At 54.5% G+C, this 20,424-nt stretch overlaps 1 protein-coding gene across 2 annotated transcripts; it reads left to right on the top strand.

Annotated features, from left to right (window-relative positions):
• Nucleotides 1-77: 77 nt before the first annotated feature.
• Nucleotides 78-15,465, top strand: TFR2 (transferrin receptor 2). 2 transcript variants are annotated; one of them, XM_004587176.2, is made up of 19 exons: nt 78-151; nt 1,077-1,130; nt 1,353-1,605; nt 1,705-1,891; nt 7,875-8,015; nt 8,089-8,200; nt 8,299-8,421; nt 8,769-8,885; nt 9,026-9,165; nt 9,449-9,612; nt 9,986-10,105; nt 10,373-10,455; nt 10,547-10,610; nt 10,699-10,766; nt 10,851-10,927; nt 11,007-11,091; nt 11,178-11,405; nt 11,689-11,829; nt 14,900-15,465. In XM_004587176.2, the coding sequence occupies exons 2-19, from the start codon at nt 1,098-1,100 to the stop codon at nt 15,167-15,169; spliced, it is 2,406 nt and encodes an 801-aa protein (XP_004587233.2). In that variant the 5' UTR covers nt 78-151; nt 1,077-1,097; the 3' UTR covers nt 15,170-15,465. The 2 variants fall into 2 exon arrangements, with proteins under 2 accessions (XP_004587233.2, XP_058536604.1); XM_058680621.1 differs by having other exon boundaries at nt 100-151; nt 1,356-1,605.
• The last annotated feature ends 4,959 nt before the right edge of the window (nt 15,466-20,424 follow it).

The raw sequence follows: 20,424 nt of genomic DNA, 5'->3' as shown, positions 1-20,424 counted from the left end.
CGGGCGGCGGGGGGTGGGGGGGAACCTTGCCAGGAACCTGCTGGGGGAGGAGCTGCGGGTCGGGGCAGGGCGGGGGCGGAGCCTCGGCCGGATCTAGGGGCTCCCGGGAGCAGCGCCCACGCACTCTGCACCCTGGGGTCGTGCAGCTCAGGTGAGCCAGGGCTGCGCTGTGCCTTCCCGGGGTGTGGCGGGGACTGGAACACTGATATACACTAATAGTTCAGAACTTCAGAACCTGGGGAGGATGTGGGGTTTCTCAGGGGATACCCCAAAAGGGAGCCTGCGCGCCCTCTGCAGTTTGCACCTGCCGTGTGTTTCTGCCGGGAGAGGACAGGCAGAAGAGAAGGAAAGCCCTGTTTTGAGTCCTTCAGTGCCAGAGGCTGGAGTGCCTAGGGAGGACCTTGACTTGCCCCTGGCCACCCAGCTCTATCTACACCCTGACCCGGGCTCTTCCCACTTCCTCCCCATGCTTGGTCAGCCTTGACCTCAGACCCCTATGCCCGAGCGCTCCCTGGTTCCAAGGGACCACATCCTCCTACTGTGTCATAGAATCTAGAGCGAGAGAGCAGACCCAACCCCAGCCCATCATGGTGGGACCCAGCTTAGGATCCTCAGGGCTGGGGGGTTAATGAAGGGAGTAGGGGCTGCAAGCAGATGAGGAGGGGCCCTGGTCTTCACCATGAGCCTACCACGCGGGTGTGCGGTGGGAGCTTAGGGAGGTAGGGAGGGTTCCCCATGTACACTCGGAGGGGACGCCTGTCCCCTGCCCCCTCTACACTCACCCACCTGCCTCCACCCCTGACAGGAACTGGGAGGCCAAAGTCTGTCCAAGGTCAAACATTGATCGTTCACCCAGTGGGGGCGGGTACTGGCATGGGACTAAGGAGGGGTTGGCTGGGCCAGCACAGTCCCTTGCTTGGGCCTGGGCTGGGGTCTGTCTGGAAGGCTGGACTGAGGCCAGGACGGTGCTCCACCCTAAGAGAGGGAGGAGGAACAACTGCCTGCCGGGGCTGATAAGAGGCCCTTAGGGGCTCCCACCAACGGTTTTATCACTGGGGAGGGGGGGTAGCCTACAGGGCTCCCGAGGGGACAAGGACATGGAGCCACTTTGGAGTCTACTCCGGAGAGCGGTAAGACCAGGAGAGTGGAGTGGGGGGACAACTTGGGGCTTCTTTCAGAGCTTTGCAGCCCACTCCCAACTCTCTAGGGTGGGTTCTCTTCTCCTTCCCTCCGCCCCACCCCCCAATACAGATTTCCAGATGTGGCCTCTGCTCTGCAGGCTAACCCCAAAGTCAGAGAGCCTCCAGACCATGACCTCAGATCTCACACACACCCCCTCCACACATACACAGCAGCAGCTGTCCCCACGGCCCTCCCAGAGCATCTACAGGCGCGTGGAGGGCCCCACACAAGGGCGCCTGGAGGAGGAAGAGGAAGAAGAGGAGGAGGAGCCCGAGTCGCCCACCCCTTTCTGCCCCATGGAGCTGAAGGGTCCAGAGACCCTGGGTTCCAGAGAGGGGCAGCCTGGTGCCATACCCTGGGCAGCAGTGGGACAGAGGGCTGCCCCCTATCTGGTTCTTACAGCACTTCTCATCCTCACAGCAGGTGAGAACCAACCCCCACTCTATCCCTGGGCTGCGGAAGGGTCCCTGGGCTCCGGGGGTGGGAACACAAGGAGAATGCCTGGTCTTGTCCCCCCTCCAGCCTTCCTTCTGGGCTACGTGGTCTTCCGAGGGTCCTGCCAGGCGTGTGGGGACTCCGTGTTGGTGGTCAACGAGGATGCTGGCTTTGAGCAAGGCCTGGACGTCCACCGGGGTACGCTGTACTGGAGCGACCTCCAGGCCATGTTCTTGCGGCTGCTTGGGGAAGGGCACCTGGAGGACTCCATCAGGTAAGGGCCCGCCTGCCCCCTCTTGGCCGGCCTGCTCTCAGTCCCTCCACCTGCTTCCCTGACCTCTCTGCAGTGTTTTGTTTTGTTTTGTTTTGGAGGGGGAAGGGTGGCATTGGAAGCCGGGATCCCAGGAGATTCAGGGTCTGAGGGTAGCACCTGAAGGAGAGAGGTGGCTGACAAATGACAGAAATAGAGAGACAGGATCCTGCATCTACTGATTCACTCCCCAGAGGACTACAACAGCCAGGGCTGGGCCAAGAGCTTCCTTCAGGTTTCCCCACGTGGGTCACATAGGCCCGAGGACATGGCCATCCTCTACTGCTTTCCCAGGCCATAAGCAGGGAACTGGAAGGGAAGTGAAGCAGCTGGGATATGAACCGGCACCCATATGAGATCCTGGCACATGCAAGACGAGGATTCAGACACTAGGCTACTGTGCTGGGCCCGGGTGCTGAATTTCGTATCTTTGCAGGGCTGAGGTTTTTTGGAGTTGTAGAAAAGGCATCCCCAGCTATGTTACTCCGGAAGCTGTTTGCTAAGTTCTGCTAGCTGACTGAGGAGACCAAGCCAGGAGAATTGGGATAAACGTATTTCCTGTTTGGTACACACATGTAGAATTTGCATAACCATGTGACTTCATAATTGGAGTCTGAGAAAAAAAGAAATGTTTCTGTTATCTGTTTCTTGCAGTTAACGTAAGAGTCCTCTAAATCTCTAAGCTTTTGAAGTGTTCTTGGGAAAGCTGGCTGTGTAGTCATGCGGTGGTAATATTTTATGTATCCTGTATTTATTTTTGCTTATGTACTCAGAGTGACTATTTTATTTTAAAGATTTATTTTGAACCCAATGCGGTAGCCTAGCGGCTAAAGTCCTCACCTTGAACGTGCCAGGATCCCATATGGGCGCTGGTTCTAATCCTGGCGGGCCCGCTTTCTATCCAGCTCCCTGCTTGTGGCTTGGAAAAGCATTCAAGGACGGCCCAAAGCCTTGGGACCCTGTACGCATGTGGGAGACCCAGAAGAGGCTCCTGGCTTCAGGTTGGCTCAGCTCTAGCCATTGGGGCCACTTAAAAAAAAAAAAAAACTTTTTAAAAAATATTTATTTATTTTTATTGGAAAGCCAGATTTATAAAAAGAAGGCAAGATAGAAAGAGAAATATCTTCCATCTGCTGGTTCATTCTCCAAATGGCCACAACAGCTGGAAGTGAGCTGATCTGAATCTGGGAGCCAGGAGTTTCTTCCAGGTCTCCCACGTGGGTGCAAGAGGTCCAAGGACTTGTTGCACCCAGGTCATAAGCAGGGAGCTGGATTGGGAGTGAAATACCTAGGACACAAACTGGCACCCATATGGGATCTCGGTGATTGAAGGTGGAGGATTAGCCTATTGAGCTATTATGCCAGCACTGAGGTGACTTATTTGTTCAACTCGGTGATGCTACAAGTGAGAATCACATGACAGCCAAAGCAGAATCTGTCTCCGTGAAGAATTTGCTAGTTTGTATTGAGCTGAACATTGGACTCGCTAACAGTTGTCTATATTCAAACAGGCAAGTGTCTGGAATGTTCTTTCTGATTACATTAGAGAGGATTTCAGTATAAATGATTTGAAGATGTGACATCCAATATCCCTCTGTTAGCTAACTTTCTGGGAGCCCCATGATGGAAAGGCTCACAAGTTAATTTGAGAGAGGGAGAATGAAATCAGATGAGCAGGTTCTGTTAAATTATTACATGGCTCTGGCTTGAATTTCTCTTTATCGATTGATATCCATGCAATTACCCAGAGCCAACCTGGAGGAAAATCCCCGAAGTTGGGCAATAATTTCCGTGATAGGTTTTTTATTCTTAAATTCATGTCATCAAGTATTAGTCAGATGTTCTCTTTTCCTAGATTGTTAAAAATTGATAAATGAGCTTTTTTTAAAAAGAGATTTATTCCTTTGTATTAGAAAGACAGATTTTGCAGAAAGAAAAGGAGATACAGATCTTCCATCTGCTCGTTCGCTCCCCAAATGGATCAGAGCTGGGAGCCAGGAGCTTCTCGTGGGTCCCCCACATGGATGCAGAGGCCCAAGGACTTGGACCACCCTCCACTGCTTTTCCAGGCACAGCAACAGACAGCTGGATCAGAAGTGGAGCAGCTGAAACTCAAACCAGTGCCTGTATGGGATGCCAACACTATAGGCAGAGGCTTAGCCTTCTGCACCATGACAAGGTTCCCAGAATCTTGTATGTAGATGTTCTTTTTTTTTTTTTTTAAGATTTATTTATTTTTATTACAAAGTCAGATATACAGACAGGAGGAGAGACAGAGGGGAAGATCTTCTGTCCGATGATTCACTTCCCAAGTGAGCTGCAACAGCCGGTGCTATGCCGATCTGAAGCCGGGAGCCAGGAACTTCTTCCGGGTCTCCCACGCGGGTGCAGGGTCCCAAAACTTTGGGCCGTCCTCGACTGCTTTCCCAGGCCACAAGCAGGGAGCTGGATGGGAAGTGGAGCTGCCGGGATTAGAACCGGCGCCCATATGGGATCCTGGGGCGTTCAAGGTGAGGACTTTAGCCGCTAGATCGCTGCACCGGGCCCTCCACTCCACTTTTAAACATCTGTATTATAAGCTGATTTAACAACTTCATAAAAACTGAAGCTGATACTTCATAGCATCAATGTAAAGAACATCTACATGCGGGCTCAGCGGCGTGGCTTAGCGGCTAAAGTCCTCACCTTGAACGCGTCGGGATCCCATATGGGCGCCGGTTCTAATCCCGGCAGCTCCACTTCCCATCCAGCTCCCTGCTTGTGGCCTGGGAAGACAATAGAGGACAGCCCAGGACCTTGGGGCCCTGCACCCGCGTGGGAGACCCAGAGGAAGCTCAGCTCTGGCCATTGTGGCCACTTGAGGAGTGAGCCAGCAGATGAAATTTGTTTCTCTTTTTTGTTCTCTCTGTAAATTTATCTTTCCAATAAAAATAAATACATCTTTTTAAAAAAATTCACCTGAGAGCATTGCCTGCCATTCCTGGCTTACAGGTGTGGAACTGATTTTCAAATACTTGCTCCATAGTGCTCTGAGATGATCATGTGGCTTTTTCTTTTAATGTGTATGTCCTCACTTGTATCCATAGATTGTCCGGCATTTTGTTAGTTATGGAATACTGTGCAGGAAGCTTGCTCCAAGTGACTTTTTATCTGGTGGAGGGACCCCATCCTGGTGATTTCCAGTCTGTTTAAGTTTTGTTTTGTTTTGTTTTGTTTTCTTGAGCAGGATCAGGTCAGGCTGACAGGTGGATGTTGGACAGGCGCAGGTTTGGGCTGTGTGCACCATGGTGTGGGAAGAGTGTGTCTCAGGGCAGGGGGTATTCAGGAGAGACAGAGCTGTGAACTGAGGCAGTCCTCTGGGTTGAATGAGATGGGAAGGAAAACCAGGGAGGAGCTAAAAACCTGGGAGAAGGTAGCCAACCCGGAATGCTCAGTAGGGTTAAAGAGGGTTAGAGAGAGGGAGTGAGCTGGTGCTAAGAAAGTTTAGGCACCTGGTACTTAGCAGGTGTTCTGTGAATCCTCAAGTGAATAAGCACTCTGTAGGTGATGTTTTGGGTGTCAACAAGGCCCAGGGTGTGACCAGGTGGCTAGACTGGAGGTGACATGGATGAGATCATTCCTTCACTTGTCCAGCAAGTCCTTTTGAGCACCTCTGGGATGGCAGGAGATTGTGGTTCCGCCTGACCTTTCCCTGCTTAGGGCACCTTGGAGGAAATCCACACTAAACTAATCATCCTATTGGCCAGCAAGTAGGCAAGGAGGCCCGAATTCCACTGCAGGTGGGACACACGTGGCTGGGATAAGGCGTGACTCTGCCCAGGGGAACTGGATCACAAGAGGGGTGTGGTGGGTCAGCAAGCCTGAGACCTGAGGGATAGAGATTCGCCAGGTCAAGAGAAGGTGGGCTGAGGTTTCAGAACTGTGGACGGGTGGTGGTTTTCAGGAGGAAGTGAAATGAGGTCATGTGGTCAGCCTGGTGGAGGAGGCTCAGGCCTCACAGGGCTGTCCTGGCCACAGTTGCTGTTGGAGTCTCATTCTTTTTTTTTGTTGGGGGGGCGTTTCTCATTCTAAGAGAGCAAGAAGGTGCTGAGGAGCTTCAGTCAGTGGAATAACATGATCACATTGTGTGAGTGTGTTTTGATCAAGGTCAGATTGCTTCTCGGCCTTTTGGCTAAGATCAGACGTGCCCAGCTCAGGCTGTTGCAGCTGTTTGGGGAAGTGAACCAATGTATGGAAATCTCTCTTTGGCTCTCCTCTCTCTGTAACTATGCCTTTCAAATAAAAATAAATACATCTTCAAAAGCAAAAGAGCAACAGGTAACGTTGCCTTTTAAAAAAGAAACGATTTGGAAAAGAAAATGCTTCTGAACTGAACAGTGATACAGGCTTTGTAAATGTTTAGTAGCATTTACACTGTATTAGATATCATAAGCAGAATGGCAATTTGAAGCTTATGGAAGGGGGCCGGACACTCAGCACAGTGGTGAAAACACCACTTGGGCCACACACATCCCATTCCCAGCAGCCTGGGTTCAAGTCCCAGTCCTCTTCCAAGTCACTGGTGTCCTGCTCATACATATCCTGGGAGGCCACAGATGTTGACCCAAGTCCTTGGGTCCTTGCTACCCACGTGGGAGACTAGGATGGAGCTTTGGGTTCCTGTGTTCCACATGGCGCAACCTCAACTGATGCAGCCACTTGAGAAGTCAACTCATGGATGAGGGATCCCCTCCCCCACCCTCTGCTTTTCAAATGCACAGAAGTAAAATCCTTGCCACTATCTGCAGTTCAGGTCTACTCAATGCCATGTTGCTCAGGGCCATGTTGCTCCCACTCCCCATTCCCCTTGAGGAGCTCACAGGATTGACACTGCACCTGCTCAGCGGGTCCAGAAAAGAGGGTAATACACACTGGTAAGCCTGTGCCTCAGCTGGAGGGACACGTGCAAGAGACATACACCTATACCAGGTGTTACATCTCGGGGACTGGCATTGTGGTGCAGTGGGTTAAACCTCTGCAGTGGGCCTCGTGGGATGCCTGTGTCTCGGGTTTCTGACCATTTTTCCTTGGGTGGAGCTGTCTCCGTTTGAAGCCCGCATCATCCAGTTCTCTCTGCCTCTCTCCCGTCACTGCTATTTTCTGGCCAATTGGTAGCTTATCCATTCTCATTAAGGATTTAGTCATCTGCCTCATCATTTTAGCCTTCACATTCTGGCCAAAATCCACATAAAAGGGTGGACACATGGCTGCGACCTTAGTGGACAAATCCCCAGGGCCTGAATCTGAGTCGTCCTCCCTCCCAAGCCCTAGTGTGTGTATGTCTGTGTGCGTGAGAGAGAGAAGTTGCGTGTCTTTCTCTTAAGACTCCCTAGGAGGGGCTCGGCAGCGTGGCCTAGGGGCTAAAGTCCTCGCCTTGAAAGCCCCGGGATCCCATATGGGCGCCGGTTCTGATCCCGGCAGCTCCACTTCCCATCCAGCTCCCTGCTTGTGGCCTGGGAAAGCAGTTGAGGATGGCCCAAGGCTTTGGGACACTGCACCTGTGTGGGAGACCCGGAAGAAGTTCCAGGTTCCCGGCTTCGGATTGGCATAGCACCGGCCCGTTGCGGCTCACTTGGGGAGTGAATCATAGGACGGAAGATCTTTCTCTCTGTCTCTCCTCCTCTGTGTATATCTGGCTGTAATAAAAATGAATAAATCTTTAAAAAAAAAAAAAAGACTCCCTAGGAGACTTGACATCTCCAGCCAGGTTTCTGCCAAGGCCAGCCCTTAGCAGGTGTTTTCTGTGATTGGACCTGAGCCAAGAAGAACCCATGGGATGTTGGTAATGGGTCCCCTCACTGTGGGCAGCAGCCAGAGTTTTCCTCTAAATGTAGGAGTCCCTCATCTCTGGGACAGCCTCGACTCCAGATCCTTCCCGTTCTCTCTAATCCCACTTCTCCCGGATCAGGCAGACCAGCCATCAGGAACGCATGGCTGGCTCCGCAGGGATGGCTGCCCTGACCCGGGACATCCTGGCATCACTCTCCCGCCACAAGCTGGACCATGTGTGGACTGACACACACTACGTGGGACTGCAGTTCCCAGACCCGTATGTGTATTGAAGAGGAGGGGAGGGGTAGTGGGGTAGGCAGCCTCGGGCACTCACCACCCACGCTTCTCAGGGCGCACCCCAACACTCTGCATTGGGTTGACACTGCTGGGAGAGCCAGGGAGCAGCTCCCATTGGAGGACCCGGATGCCTACTGTCCCTACAGTGCCACGGGCAGTGCCACGGTGAGCACCTGGCCTCCTTTGATCCATCCTGGGATGCGACCCTTGTTCAAGGTGTGGGGAACCCATGCACGCTCAGTCATCATGGTCTGTGTTCCTAGGGAGAACTGGTGTATGCCCACTACGGGCGCCCAGAGGACCTACAGGACCTGAGGGCCAGGGGCGTGGAGCCGGCCGGTCGCCTCCTCCTGGTGCGCGTGGGGGTGACCAGTTTCGCCCAGAAGGTGAGAGTCCCTGACTGAGGACAGCATGCAGCTGGGGGGGAAAGCTGACAGAGAAAGAAAGGAAAAATGACAATCTGGTAGGAAGAAAATGCTGGAGGCACCAAAATTGGGGCAGGGAATGGTTCCCTAAGGGGCTGTGGATCCTGCAGGGTAAGAAGGCAGACCAGGGCTAGCTGGTGCCACCCACAGGCTGACAGGTACAGACCAGAGGCTATGCTGCCTTGCTCTGCCCCCCTCTCCCCGCCATCCACCCCCGTCCCCCGCTCTGCTCACTTGTCTTGTCCTCTCCTGTCCTCTGACTTCTTGGTGAAGGAGTCCTGTGGCTTCCCCTCCCCCCACACACACAGGTGGCCAGCGCCCAGGCCTTTGGGGCCCGAGGAGTGCTCATATACCCGGACCCTGCTGACTTCTCCCAGGATGCCCACAAACTAGGCCTGGCCAGCCACCGCGTTGTGTATGGACACGTGAGTCCCGGGGTGGGAAATGGGGGAGGCCAGCAGCGTCTTCCTGCAGTCCTTGTTGGAAGTGGAGCTGATCCCACCCACACCCCCTATCTGGGGAAACCCAGTCTGCAGTTTCAGGGTGGGTATCCCTTTCCACACAGGTGCACCTGGGAACTGGGGACCCCTACACGCCTGGCTTCCCTTCCTTCAACCAAACCCAGTTCCCTCCAGTGGAGTCCTCAGGCCTCCCTAGCATCCCAGCCCAGCCCATCAGTGGAGACATCGCTTCTCGCCTGCTGGGGTGAGGGGTGGGGTGGGGCGCTGGGAGGAGCTGGTGGGGCAGGTGGGAGAGGCTGCAGGTGAGCGAGGAAAAGCTGGACTTCCTGCCCACCTCTCTTGGGCATTGTTGAGCAGCACACAGTTTGTGCAGCCATCCAAGGTGGCCCTGGCTGTCCTGTCCCTACTTTCTGCATGTGCAGAGCCAGAGCCAGGGACGGAGATAAACAGCCAAGAGGACACTGGGTTTCTCTGGGGTCTGGGGCCTCTGCCATTCCCAGCTTTTTCCCATCTTCTTCCCCCTTCAGGAAGCTCGGAGGTCCTGTGGCCCCCCAGGAGTGGCAGGGGCATCTCCCAGGCTCCCCTTATCGCCTGGGCCCTGGGCCAGGCCTGCTGCTTCAGGTCAACAACCACAAGGCCTCCACCCCCATTAACAACATCTTCGGCTGCATCGAGGGTGTCTCTGAGCCAGGTATGCTTGCCCACCCAGTATTACCCACAGTTCCTGCGGCAGACAGGGTTCATCAGCCCTGGCCAGGAGTGCTCCAACCCTGGGGGAAGTGGAGGCAGGCATGGGCCACAGGAGGGGGACGCACAAGCCTGGTAAAATAAGACTGTAGCCAGCGGTGGGGCCAACAGACTGGTTCTCCCAGAGGGCAGGGCATGAGCATGGTGCAGGGTACCACAGGGGTAGGGCTGGGGCAGCTAAGTGGTGGGAACCAGAGATGAAGCTGATAGAGGGGATGGTGTGCAGGAGCGGGTACAGGGGCTCGGACACTGCCCTCCCAGGGCTCATGCTGGGAACTGCCAGTGAAGGAGCTAGGCCCCAAACATGCCCTCCTCAGATCACTACGTTGTCATTGGGGCCCAGAGGGATGCCTGGGGCCCAGGAGCAGCCCGGTCGGCCGTGGGCACCTCCATCCTGCTGGAGCTGGTGCGGACCTTCTCCTCCATGGTGAGCAACGGTAAGGTCAAGGCCGGGACCCTGCAAATGCTGGGACCATGAGCTGAGTCAGGCCTGGGGCTCCGAGGTAGCTGGGAGGGTAGTCACCACAGGGACCCAAGGGATCGGAAGCTTCCTGCTCCATGTCCAGGCTGGGTGACCCCAGGTGAGTGGTCAGCTGGGGACTTGCTGAGAGAGTGAGCACTGAAGCCAGGTGACCAGGACACAAAAAGAGTAAGGGGAGGGGCTGGCGTGGGCTCCCCCAACCATTCCCATTTTCTGTCCCCAGGCTTCCGGCCCCGGAGGAGTCTTCTCTTCATCAGCTGGGATGGGGGTGACTTTGGAAGTGTGGGCTCCACAGAGTGGCTGGAGGTGACACGGGGTCCTGGGCAGGCGGTGTGGTGGCCGGGTCAGCTGGGGGCTTTTACTCTACACCCTGATCCTCACTCCCTCACCACCACAGGGCTACCTGAGTGTGCTGCACCTTAAGGCTGTGGCCTACGTGAGCCTGGATGATGCGGTGATGGGTGAGCTGGGGGTACAATGCCATCTCCAGGCCTCGAGGGCCTCCTGGGGTCTTTCCTGGGAGCCCAGCTTCACTCTCTTGCTCTTTAGGGGATGATAGATTCCACGCCAAGACCAGCCCCGTTCTGATCAGCCTCATTGAGAACATCCTGAAACAGGCAAGCCTTAGCTGGGGCCATTCCAGGGGGTCTGGGCAGTTGGTGGGGACAGAGCCTGACCCCAGGCCCATCCCTCACTGGCAGGTGGACTCCCCCAACCACAGTGGGCAGACCCTGTATGAGCAGGTGGTGTTCACCAATCCCAGCTGGGATGCAGAGGTGTAAGTGGGAATGGGAGGGAGCTGGGGAAGGGGGAGGTGGAGCCCACGGAGCTCCCCCCCTCAACCTTCCGGCCCCCAGGATCAGGCCCCTGCCCATGGACAGCAGCGCCTACTCCTTCACGGCCTTCGCGGGGGTCCCTGCCGTCGAGTTCTCCTTCCTGGAGGTGAGACCTCCGCTCCAGTTCCCGCAGCCCAGGCAGCCCCTGCGAGCATCGGCCCTGCCGCAGCCCTGCCCTGTCCCGCCCGGCAGGAGAACCAGGTTTACCCGTTCCTGCACACGAAGGAGGACACCTATGAGAATCTGCACCAGATGTTGCGAGGCCGCCTGCCCGCCGTGGCCCAGGCTGTGGCCCAGCTCGCGGGGCTGCTCCTCATGAGGCTCAGCCACGACCACCTGCTGCCTCTCGACTTCGGCCGCTATGGGGATGTGGTCCTCAGGGACATCGGCAGCCTCAATGAGTTCTCCGGGGAGCTCAAGGTCCAGCACACCAACCCCACCACTGGCTTCTGGAGGTGGTGGGCTGCAGACCCCCTTATGCTGCTGCCTGGGGGGAGTGGGGCAGGGGGCGGGGTCTGCAGCCTGGCCCTGTGCCTCTGTTTTCCGGTCACCTAACTTCCCAAGCCGCCACGACCCCAGAGGGACCCTCTTCTTCACTCGGGGCCCCTCTCCCTGCCCCCTCCTGCCAGGCTCAGGGTCTCGGCCCCCATCCCGGGCCGGTCCTGGCCCCTCCGCCGGCCCCAGCCCGCGCCTCTGCCCTCAGGCCCGCGGGCTGACCCTGCAGTGGGTGTACTCGGCGCGAGGGGACTACATCCGGGCGGCCGAAAAGCTACGGAAGGAGATCTACAGCTCTGAGGAGCGCGACGAGCGCCTAATGCGAATGTACAACGTGCGCATCATGCGGGTGAGGCCCCGCCCCTCACCGGACGCCCCGCCGCCGGCTCCGCCCCCTCCGCCCTCACTAGACTGACTGGAAGGGTCCTCCCGGCAATTTGGAGTGTGGATTTCTTGTTTCCTTTCTTACTCCTGGTAATGGGATGAGTGAAGCCCAGAAGGACTGCCTGGAGATGTCCTGTGACTCCCTGGCCAATCCACCACTTGAGGTTGACTGGTTGGCAGCCTGCATCCCCCCTCCTTCCTTCCTTTTCCTCATTGCAAGAATGCAACCCTTTGATCTTGGGAAATGGGTGAACAGGGCTTTGGGCTTGGGGGATAGTTCTGTGGGGCACTATTACTAGCAGCATCGTGTTTAGTGCGTGTGGGGTAAGCAAGGGCCCCACAGTGTACCCACAGGGCCCCACAGGGCACGGGGGAATGCAGAGGTTACAGGAAAAGAACGCATTTACCTTGGGTAGGTTCATGAACTTCCTCCCTCTGGCTTCCAGCTGCTGTTCCCTGCCTGTCTCCATTGGCATCACTATGGCTCTGTCTACAGAGTCCACCCCTCCGTTGTTATTTTTAACTTAATTTACTTCTTATTTTAAAGGCAAATAGAGCTTTCATTTGCAGGTTCACTCCCCTGGCACTGGGCCAGGCTGAAGCCAGGCACGAAGAATCACCCCACCCCCTGGTCTCCCGTGGGGATGGGAGGGCCCCATGCACTTGGCGCATCTACTTATCGTTCAGGCTCAACATCAGGGAGCTGGATGGGCACTGGAGCATCCAGGACTTGAACCAGTGCTCTAGTATGGGAAGCTGGCGTTGCAGGTGGCTGCTTTGTTTCCTGTGCCATGGCGCCAGTCCTAAACCCATTCCTCATACTCTGCCTCCCTCACTTCTTTCTCTGCCCTCTCCAACCTCTTCTGATCTCTCCTCTTGTCATTCTGGTCTCATATCCCCTCCCCTGAGACATGTGTGATCCTTGGTGCAGGGAGACGTGGAGATTCAGCTTAGCTCGGTCTCCTTCTCGGATCTTGCCGTAAGTTTTTGGGAATACAAAGCTGTTGAGGGGTGAGAGGCCCCGGAGTGTAACGTGGGTGGTCCAGGCCCTCGGCAGAGAAGGGACTCAATGCGAGAGTTGGTCCAGACAGAGGTCTTCTTTGTAGCTGTATACCAAAGATTGATCAACTTCAGCCAGCAGGCGAAAATACAGCCACTTGCTGGTTTTTGTAAAGTCCTACTGCAACACAGCCATGTTCTTCAGTTTGTGTGTTGCCTGTGGCTGCCTATTTTTTTAATTCACTTTTTTTTAAATTGAAAAGGCAGATTTATAGAGAGGAGAGATAAAGACATGGAGAGAGATCTTCCATCTTTTCATTCACTTCCCAAATGGTTGCAGTGACTGGAGCTGAGCCAATCTGAAGCCAGGAACCAGGAGTTTGTTCTGGGTCTCCCACGTGGGTGCAGGGTCCCAAGGAGCTATCCTTGACTTCTCTCCCAGGCCACAAGCAGCAGGGAGCTGGATAGGAAGTGGATCAGCCGAGACATGAGCCATAATCACCCCTATGGGATGCCAGTGGTGGCAAGTGGAGGATCAGCCTGCTGAGCCGCTGTGCCAGCCCCTGTGGCTGGCTTTTTGCCTTTTCTGCACCAGTGGTGACTGACACTGGACAACTGTAATAAGGACCAATCTGACCTGCAAAGTGACTTGCATAGCAGAAAATCTTTACTGCCTGGCACTTTGTAGAGCAAGATTTGCCAAACTCTGTTTTGGACTGGGACTTGGGGTTGAAGTTACCGGCAGAACTTAAGCTGCTGGCAAGAAAAGCAGAGAGCCCCAGAGGTAGAGTGTGGCAGCGAAATCTGCCCAGCTTTCCTCAGAAACAGGTTGCGGACCTGCAGAGCCAGATCAGGAGCTGCTGCAGAGGCCCAGGGCCGGGGAGCTCCCAGCCAGGGTTAGGGGGCAGAGAGCACAGGCTGCTTGTGTAAGAAGCTGGTGTTCGAGGGTCTGAGGCATAGGGAGGCTTTGGAGCAGTGAGCAATGTGGTGAAAACGCAGTCTGGGAAGGGAGTCTAGCCGGAGGATAAATGACCTGGAGAGGAAGTGGAGCGTGCAGGGGGCAGCCAGCACCTGCAGGTGGGGCCAGGGCCTGACCACAGGTGGAGGAAGAAGGAGGCGCTGCTGTGAGGAGAGGACTGGCTTGCTGGGAACCCAACTTCAGCTCCAGCAGTATTATTCCCCTACAGTCGGGAGATGGCGAATGCATAGATGGAGGCTCAGAGAGGCCAAGTAACTCCCCCAAGATCACACAGGGAGGGGTAGAGTCAAAATTAGAGACCAGACCAGTCTAACACTCCTTGCCCCAGGCTGTGCTCACTCCACTCTGCCTCCCCCGTGAGGGGGTATGGCCTGCCCCTGGGGAGGATGGTGCATGCACCTGCGTGAGGCTGGACAGCAGGAGCTCCTTCCCCTGGAGCACATGGGGCAGCTGTGCCTGCGGAGGCCTTGGTGAAGCCGCTGACAGGGATGAGCTGTGTGATTTCTCAGTGGGTGACGGATACCCGTGAGGGCTGAGGCCCACAGGAGGCCCCTCCCCCGAGAGGCCGGCAGAGGTGGGAGGAGGTGAGGCCAGGGAGCAGCACCCCGGGCCAGAGGGCGGCTGACCAGTCAGGTGCCTCCTGAGGATCTGGCCTTCCCCTGGACGTTGGACCTTGGGCTGTGGACACTGGGGGAGGTGGGACAGAGTGACTGGGGCGCGCGCGGGCAGCTTTGGTGTTCAGATTTGTTCTTCGAGGTACTGTGCAGGGAAACGGAAAAGTTGAGGAAAGCAGGTTGGAGGACCCAGATGCAAGCTTGGGGGCTTAGTAATAGAAAGGAGGGGCTCGCGCCCGACTTAGCGGGAGGACGCACCCTGCCCGGCAATTGATTGCGTCACAGGATGGCTGTTCCTGATTGGACAGTCGGAGGGAGGCGGGACTTAGGCTGCCCCTGGAAGTCTGTCAAGTACTTGCTTGATCCCAGGCAGGCTGAGGGGTGATTCAAGCCTTACTCCCCCAGCAAACCCCAAGTCTGAGTGCATCCCATTGTTTACACAGGTGGAGTTCTACTTCCTGTCCCAGTACGTGTCGCCGGCTGATTCCCCGTTTCGCCACATCTTCCTGGGCCGTGGGGACCACACGCTGGGTGCCCTCCTCGACCACCTCCGGCTGCTGCGCACTGGCAACTCCAGCGACTCGGGAGTGGCGACTGGCCTGGGCTTCCAGGAGAGCCGCTTCAGGCGCCAGCTGGCCCTGCTCACCTGGACGCTGCAGGGGGCAGCCAACGCGCTTAGCGGCGACGTCTGGAACATCGATAACAACCTCTGAGGGCAGCCAGCCTTGCTGGGCACCCCCATGCCCCTGAGCCCTGCCGAGAGCTCCTCCTGTCCACTTCAGCGATGGAGGGGGACAGAAGTGACCCACGCTCGCGGCTGCCGTTGGCTCCTCATTCACCTCAGTGCAGAAGGGCATACAGTCCTGAGAGCAGAGACCATTCTGGAAAGTTTGCCAGGCCTGGGACCTTCATGGCCAGCTCTTTGGCTGGCATGCTGCCCTGACGGCTGACAGGAGCCCTGTAGTGGGTGGGCCATGGACTCTGGATATCAATAAACCTCTTGATGCCATCTCTTGTCCATAGTGCCTCACCGTCCTAACTTTCCCTAATGCCCCCGTTGAGCCCTAGGGGAGGGGATGCCCCAAGGAATGAGGTGGAAAAGAGAGAGCTTTAGAAAACTAAGAAAACAAAGAAGGCCCACTCTCCCACCTGCCGTAGGGGTGGGGCACTGGCTCAACACCTTATCCTGGGCTAGGTTGTGCTACATGACCCACAAGGCCTGGTGAAATAAAATGCAAGGCCCTGTGTTGAAAACGCGGGAACAGAGGCTGGCCTTGTGGTGCAGTGGGCTGAGCTGTGACTGCAATGCCAGTCTCCCAAACTGGCACACCAGTTCAAGCCCCAGGTGTCCTGCTTTGGATCCAGCTCCCTGTTAATGTTCCTGGCAAGGGAGAGGACGATAGTTCAAGTTTTTGGACCTTGCCTTCCGGAGGGAGGCTGGGATGAAGCTCTTAGCTTCTTCCTGGCCGTGGTTTGGCTCAGCCCTGGCTGTTGGCAGTCATTTGGGGAGTGAACCAGCAGATCAAAGATCTCTCTTTCACTGTGCCATGGTGTTCTTTGCTACATCATGTCGCATTCCTTAGGTACACCCTCGCAGACACCCAGGTGCTGTGCCACAACCTGGGAGGAAGAGCTCATAGCGCCTAGGACCCTGGTGGGGGAGGAGTGTGGCAGCTGCCTCTAGGAGGCAGGGACCCAGAAGTCCAAAACCCTGCCTCGATGGTCCCGGCGAGTTTCCCTTCTGATGCATAAGTTCAAAAATAAATTATTGGGGTTGTGCTGTGATGCAGCTGGGAAAACCAACACCTTTGATGTTGGTTTGAATCCTGGCTGCTCCACTTCTGCTGCAGCTCTCTCTAACGCACCTGGGAGAGCAGCAGCAATTGGTCCAAGTATGTGAACCCCCGCACTCACATGGGAGACCTAGAAGCTCCTGGCTCTGATCTGGCCAAGCCTTGGCTGTTGTAGACATCAAGGGAGTGAACCAACAGGTGGAAGATCTCTGTGTCTCTCCTTTTTAAAAAAAATCTTTAAAAAGTAAGATCATTAAGAACTTCAAGACAGAAAACACAGAACATTAAGCCTCACAGTCCTGCTCTGAGCACATGTCCCTGTAAGACCACAGTGGCCATGCACCTGACACTGACCTGTCTCCTCCATAGGAAAGCAGACCCCAAGCCCTAAGGCACAAGACAAACCTTATCTGAAATGCTTGGGGTCGGAAATACTTCAGATCTTGATTTTTGGACTGAGTCTACTGGATAAGGACCCAAGTTCATCCTTGGAACTTGTTTCATACCTACACCTTATACACATGCCTGAAAGTAATACAATATCATCTTTGTAGTGTGATTTGCTTTAATGTTTCAGTATTTATTTTATTTGCTTGAAAGGCAGAGTAACAGAGAGGGAGGGAGGGAAAGAAGAGAGGCAGTGAACCATCTGCTGGTTAAAACTCTGTAAATGACCAGGAACTTCTTCCAGGTCCCCCACACGGGTGCAGGAGCCCAGGGACTTGGGCAATCCTCCACTACTTTCCCAGGCACATTCGCAGGGAGTTGGGTTGGAAGTAGAGCAGCCTAAATTCAAACCACCTATTATAAAGGTTGCTGGCATTGCGAGCATCCACTTTATCAGCTACACCAATGCCAGCCCCAATGCATTTACTTTTTTTAAAAGCATATTTGGAGGCCCAGTGGCTAAAGTCCTTGCCTTGCACACGCTGGGATCCCATATGGGTGCCAGTTCTAATTCCAGTGACCCCACTTCCCATCCAGTTCCCTGCTTGTGGCCTGGAAAAGCAGTGGAGGACGGTCCAAAGTCTTGGGATTCTTCACCTGTGTGGGAGACCTGGAAGAGGCTTTGAGTTCCTGGCTTCAAATTGGCTCAGCTCCAGCCGTGGCAGTCACTTGGGGAGTGAATCAACAGATAGAAGATCTTTTCCTCTGCTTTCCTCCTCTGTATATCTGACTTTCCAATAAAATTTTAAAAACAGGGCCCAGCGCGGACCTGGCGGCATGGCCTAGTGGCTAAAGTCCTCGCCTTGAGGGCCCTGGGATCCCATATGGGCACCGGTTCTGGTCCCTGTGGCTCCACTTCCCATCCAGCTCCCTGCTTGTGGCCTGGGAGGGTGGTCGAGGAGGGCCCAAAGCTTTGGGACCCTGCACCCGCGTGGGGGACCTGGAGGAGGTTTCAGGTTCCCGGCTTCGGATCGGTGCAGCACTGGCCGTTGCAGTCACTTGGGGAGTGAATCATCGGACGGAGGATCTTCCTCTCTGTCTCTCCTCCTCTCTGCATATCTGACTTTGTAATAGAATGAATAAATCTTAAAAAAAAAAAAAAACAAAAAAACAGGGCCCAGCACAATGGCCTAGCAGCTAAAGTTCTTGCCTTGAACGCATTGGGATCCTATAGGAGGGCCAGTTCTAATCCTGGCAGCCCCGCTTCCCATCCAGTTCCCTGCTTGTAGCCTGGGAAAGCAGTTGAGGATGGCCCAAAACCTTGGGACCCTGCAGCCATGTGGGAGGCCAGGAGGAAGCTCTGGGCTCCTGGCTTCTGATCAGCTCAGCTTCGGATGTCGTGGCCACTTGGGGAGTGAATCATGGGAAGGAAGATCTTCCTCTCTGTCTCTCCTCCTCTCTGCCTTTCCAGTAAGAATAAGTAAGTCTTTAAAAAATTTTTAAAAATAAATGTTGAAAGAAAACTGTATTTGGTCCTGGCACTGCAGCATGAAGTTAAGACATAACTTCTTTTACTGACATCATATTAGAATACCAGTTCATGGGCCCAGTGCGGTGACATAGTGGCTAAAGTCTTCACCTTGAACGCACCAGGATCCCATATGGGTGCCAGTTCTAGTTCTAGCAGCTCCACTTCCCATCCAGCTTCCTGCCTGTGGCCTGGGAAAGCAGTCGAGGATGGCCCAAAGCCTTAGGACCCTGCACCCATGTGGGAGACCTGGAGGAAGTTCCTGGTTCCCGGCTTCAGATCAGCGCAGCACCGGCCGTTGCAGTCACTGGATGGAAGATCTTCCTCTGTCTCTCCTCCTCTATATTTGACTTTGCAATAAAAATAAAATAAATCTTCAGAAAGAAAAATACCAGTTCACAGGCCAGTGTTGTGACATAGTAGGCTAAACCTTAGCTTGTAGTGCCAGGATACCATATGGGCACCGGTTCATATTCTGGTTGCAAATGGGTTCAAGGGATCGATCCCCTGTTACTCAGGTGGGAGACCCAGATGGAGTTCCAGGCTCCTGGCTTTGGGCTCTGCCGGCTGTGCCTTTATTTTTTTAAGGTTTATTTATGTATTATTTTGATAGGCAGATTTACAGACAGAAGGGCAGACAGGAAGAACTTCCATTGCTGCTTCATTTGCATGTGGTCACGACAGCTGGAGCTGAGCCAATCTGAAGCCAGGAGCCAGAAACTTCTTCCTGGTCTCCCATGCAGGTGCAGGGTCCCAAGGCTTTAGGCTGTCCTTGACTGCTTTCCCAGGTCAGAAGCAGGGAGCTGGATGGGAAGTGGAGCAGTCAGGACATAAACTGGTGACCATATGGGATCTGGTGCTGCAGGGTAAGCATTTAACCACTGAGCCTTCATGCCAGGGTCCTTTTGAGAGGCAACCAGCAGGTGGGAAATCTCCCCTCTGACTCTCCCTCTCTCTGTGTCACTCACTTTCAAGTAACTAAATAAATATAAATAAACAAAAGCCTCTGGATCACAGCAACGCCTTTTCACAGCACTCCAAGTAGAACCTAAGATGAATTATGGGGAAAGCCAGCCAGCATGACTAATTATCATTTCAATATGGACAGTCCAGGAAGAAGGGTCTTGGGGCCACAGCCAACACGCTCCCCCACCTCCTGGACACCAGTGCAGGCCCATCCTCTGCATGTTATCGGAGCCTGTTCAGGCTGTGGGGAGGTCCGGAGGCCCCCAGAGCCAAGCTGGGACAACTGATAACCACCCAAGATAGCGGACAGGAGCTGTCCTAACAACAGTATCTCACTGATGCTTTGTCCCTTGTCAACAATCTGGAGAAAACCAGTAGACAGAATATCTGTCGGGCCTGGCGTGATAGCGTAGTGGCTAAAGTCCTCGCCTTATACACGCCGGGATCCAATATGGGTGCTGGTTCTAATCCCAGCGGCTCCACTTTCCATCCAGCTCCCTGTTTGTGGCCTGGGAAAGTAGTCGAAGATGGCTCAAAGCTTTGGGACCCTATACCCACATGGGAGACCTGGAGGAGGCTCCTGGCTCCTGGCTTCGGATTGGTTCAGCTCTAGCAGTTGCAGCCACTTGGGGAGTGAATCAACAGATAGAAGATCTTCCTCTCTGTTGCTCCTCCTCTCTGTATATCTGCCTTTCCAATAAAATAAAATAAATCTTGAAAAAAAAAAAAAGAACATCTGTCACTATGACTTTCAAATCAATAAAAAAAAAAATAAAAAATCAACTTGGGGCTAGCACTGTGGCATAGTAGGTGAAACGCTACCTGCGATACTGGCATCCCATGTGAGCGCTGGTTCAAATTGTGGCTACTCCACTTCCTGTCCAGCTCCCTCCTTATGGCCTAGGAAAGCAGTGGAGGATGGCCCAAGAGCTTGGGTCCCTACACTTATGTGGCAGACCCCGAATTAGCTCCTAGTTTTGGCCTAACCCAACCCTAGCCTTTGTAGCCATTTGGGGAGTGAACCAGCAGATGGAAGATCTGTCTCTCCTCTTTTTCTGTAACTCTGCATGTCAAAGAAATGTCCTTTTTTTTTTTTAAGCTACCTTGTCTGACAGATTTTGTTAGAGGTACAAGCAGAGCCTCAGAGAAACACACGAACTTGCTGGAAGGCTGGCATGCTGGACGCAATACCAGGATTTACCAAGCTCCTGTCCAGCCTTTGTGGGCTCCCCTGTGGCAACAGGGCTGGGAGGCAAGGGAGAGGCTGTGCAGTAGTAGCCTATAGCTTTCACTG

Source organism: Ochotona princeps, chromosome 24 (genome assembly GCF_030435755.1).
Source record: "Ochotona princeps isolate mOchPri1 chromosome 24, mOchPri1.hap1, whole genome shotgun sequence".
NCBI classification, from domain to species: domain Eukaryota; kingdom Metazoa; phylum Chordata; class Mammalia; order Lagomorpha; family Ochotonidae; genus Ochotona; species Ochotona princeps.
Note: the sequence above shows the minus strand (reverse complement) of the source record. Positions and strands in the feature narration are given on the sequence as shown.

Coding starts and splice junctions, on each gene's coding strand:
- TFR2 (XM_004587176.2), top strand. CDS start 1,098: ATGGAGCCACTTTGGAGTCTACTCCGGAGAGCG. Junction 1,892..7,874: donor CACCTGGAGGACTCCATCAG/GTAAGGGCCCGC, acceptor CTCCCGGATCAG/GCAGACCAGCCATCAGGAAC. Junction 8,016..8,088: donor GGACTGCAGTTCCCAGACCC/GTATGTGTATTG, acceptor CACGCTTCTCAG/GGCGCACCCCAACACTCTGC.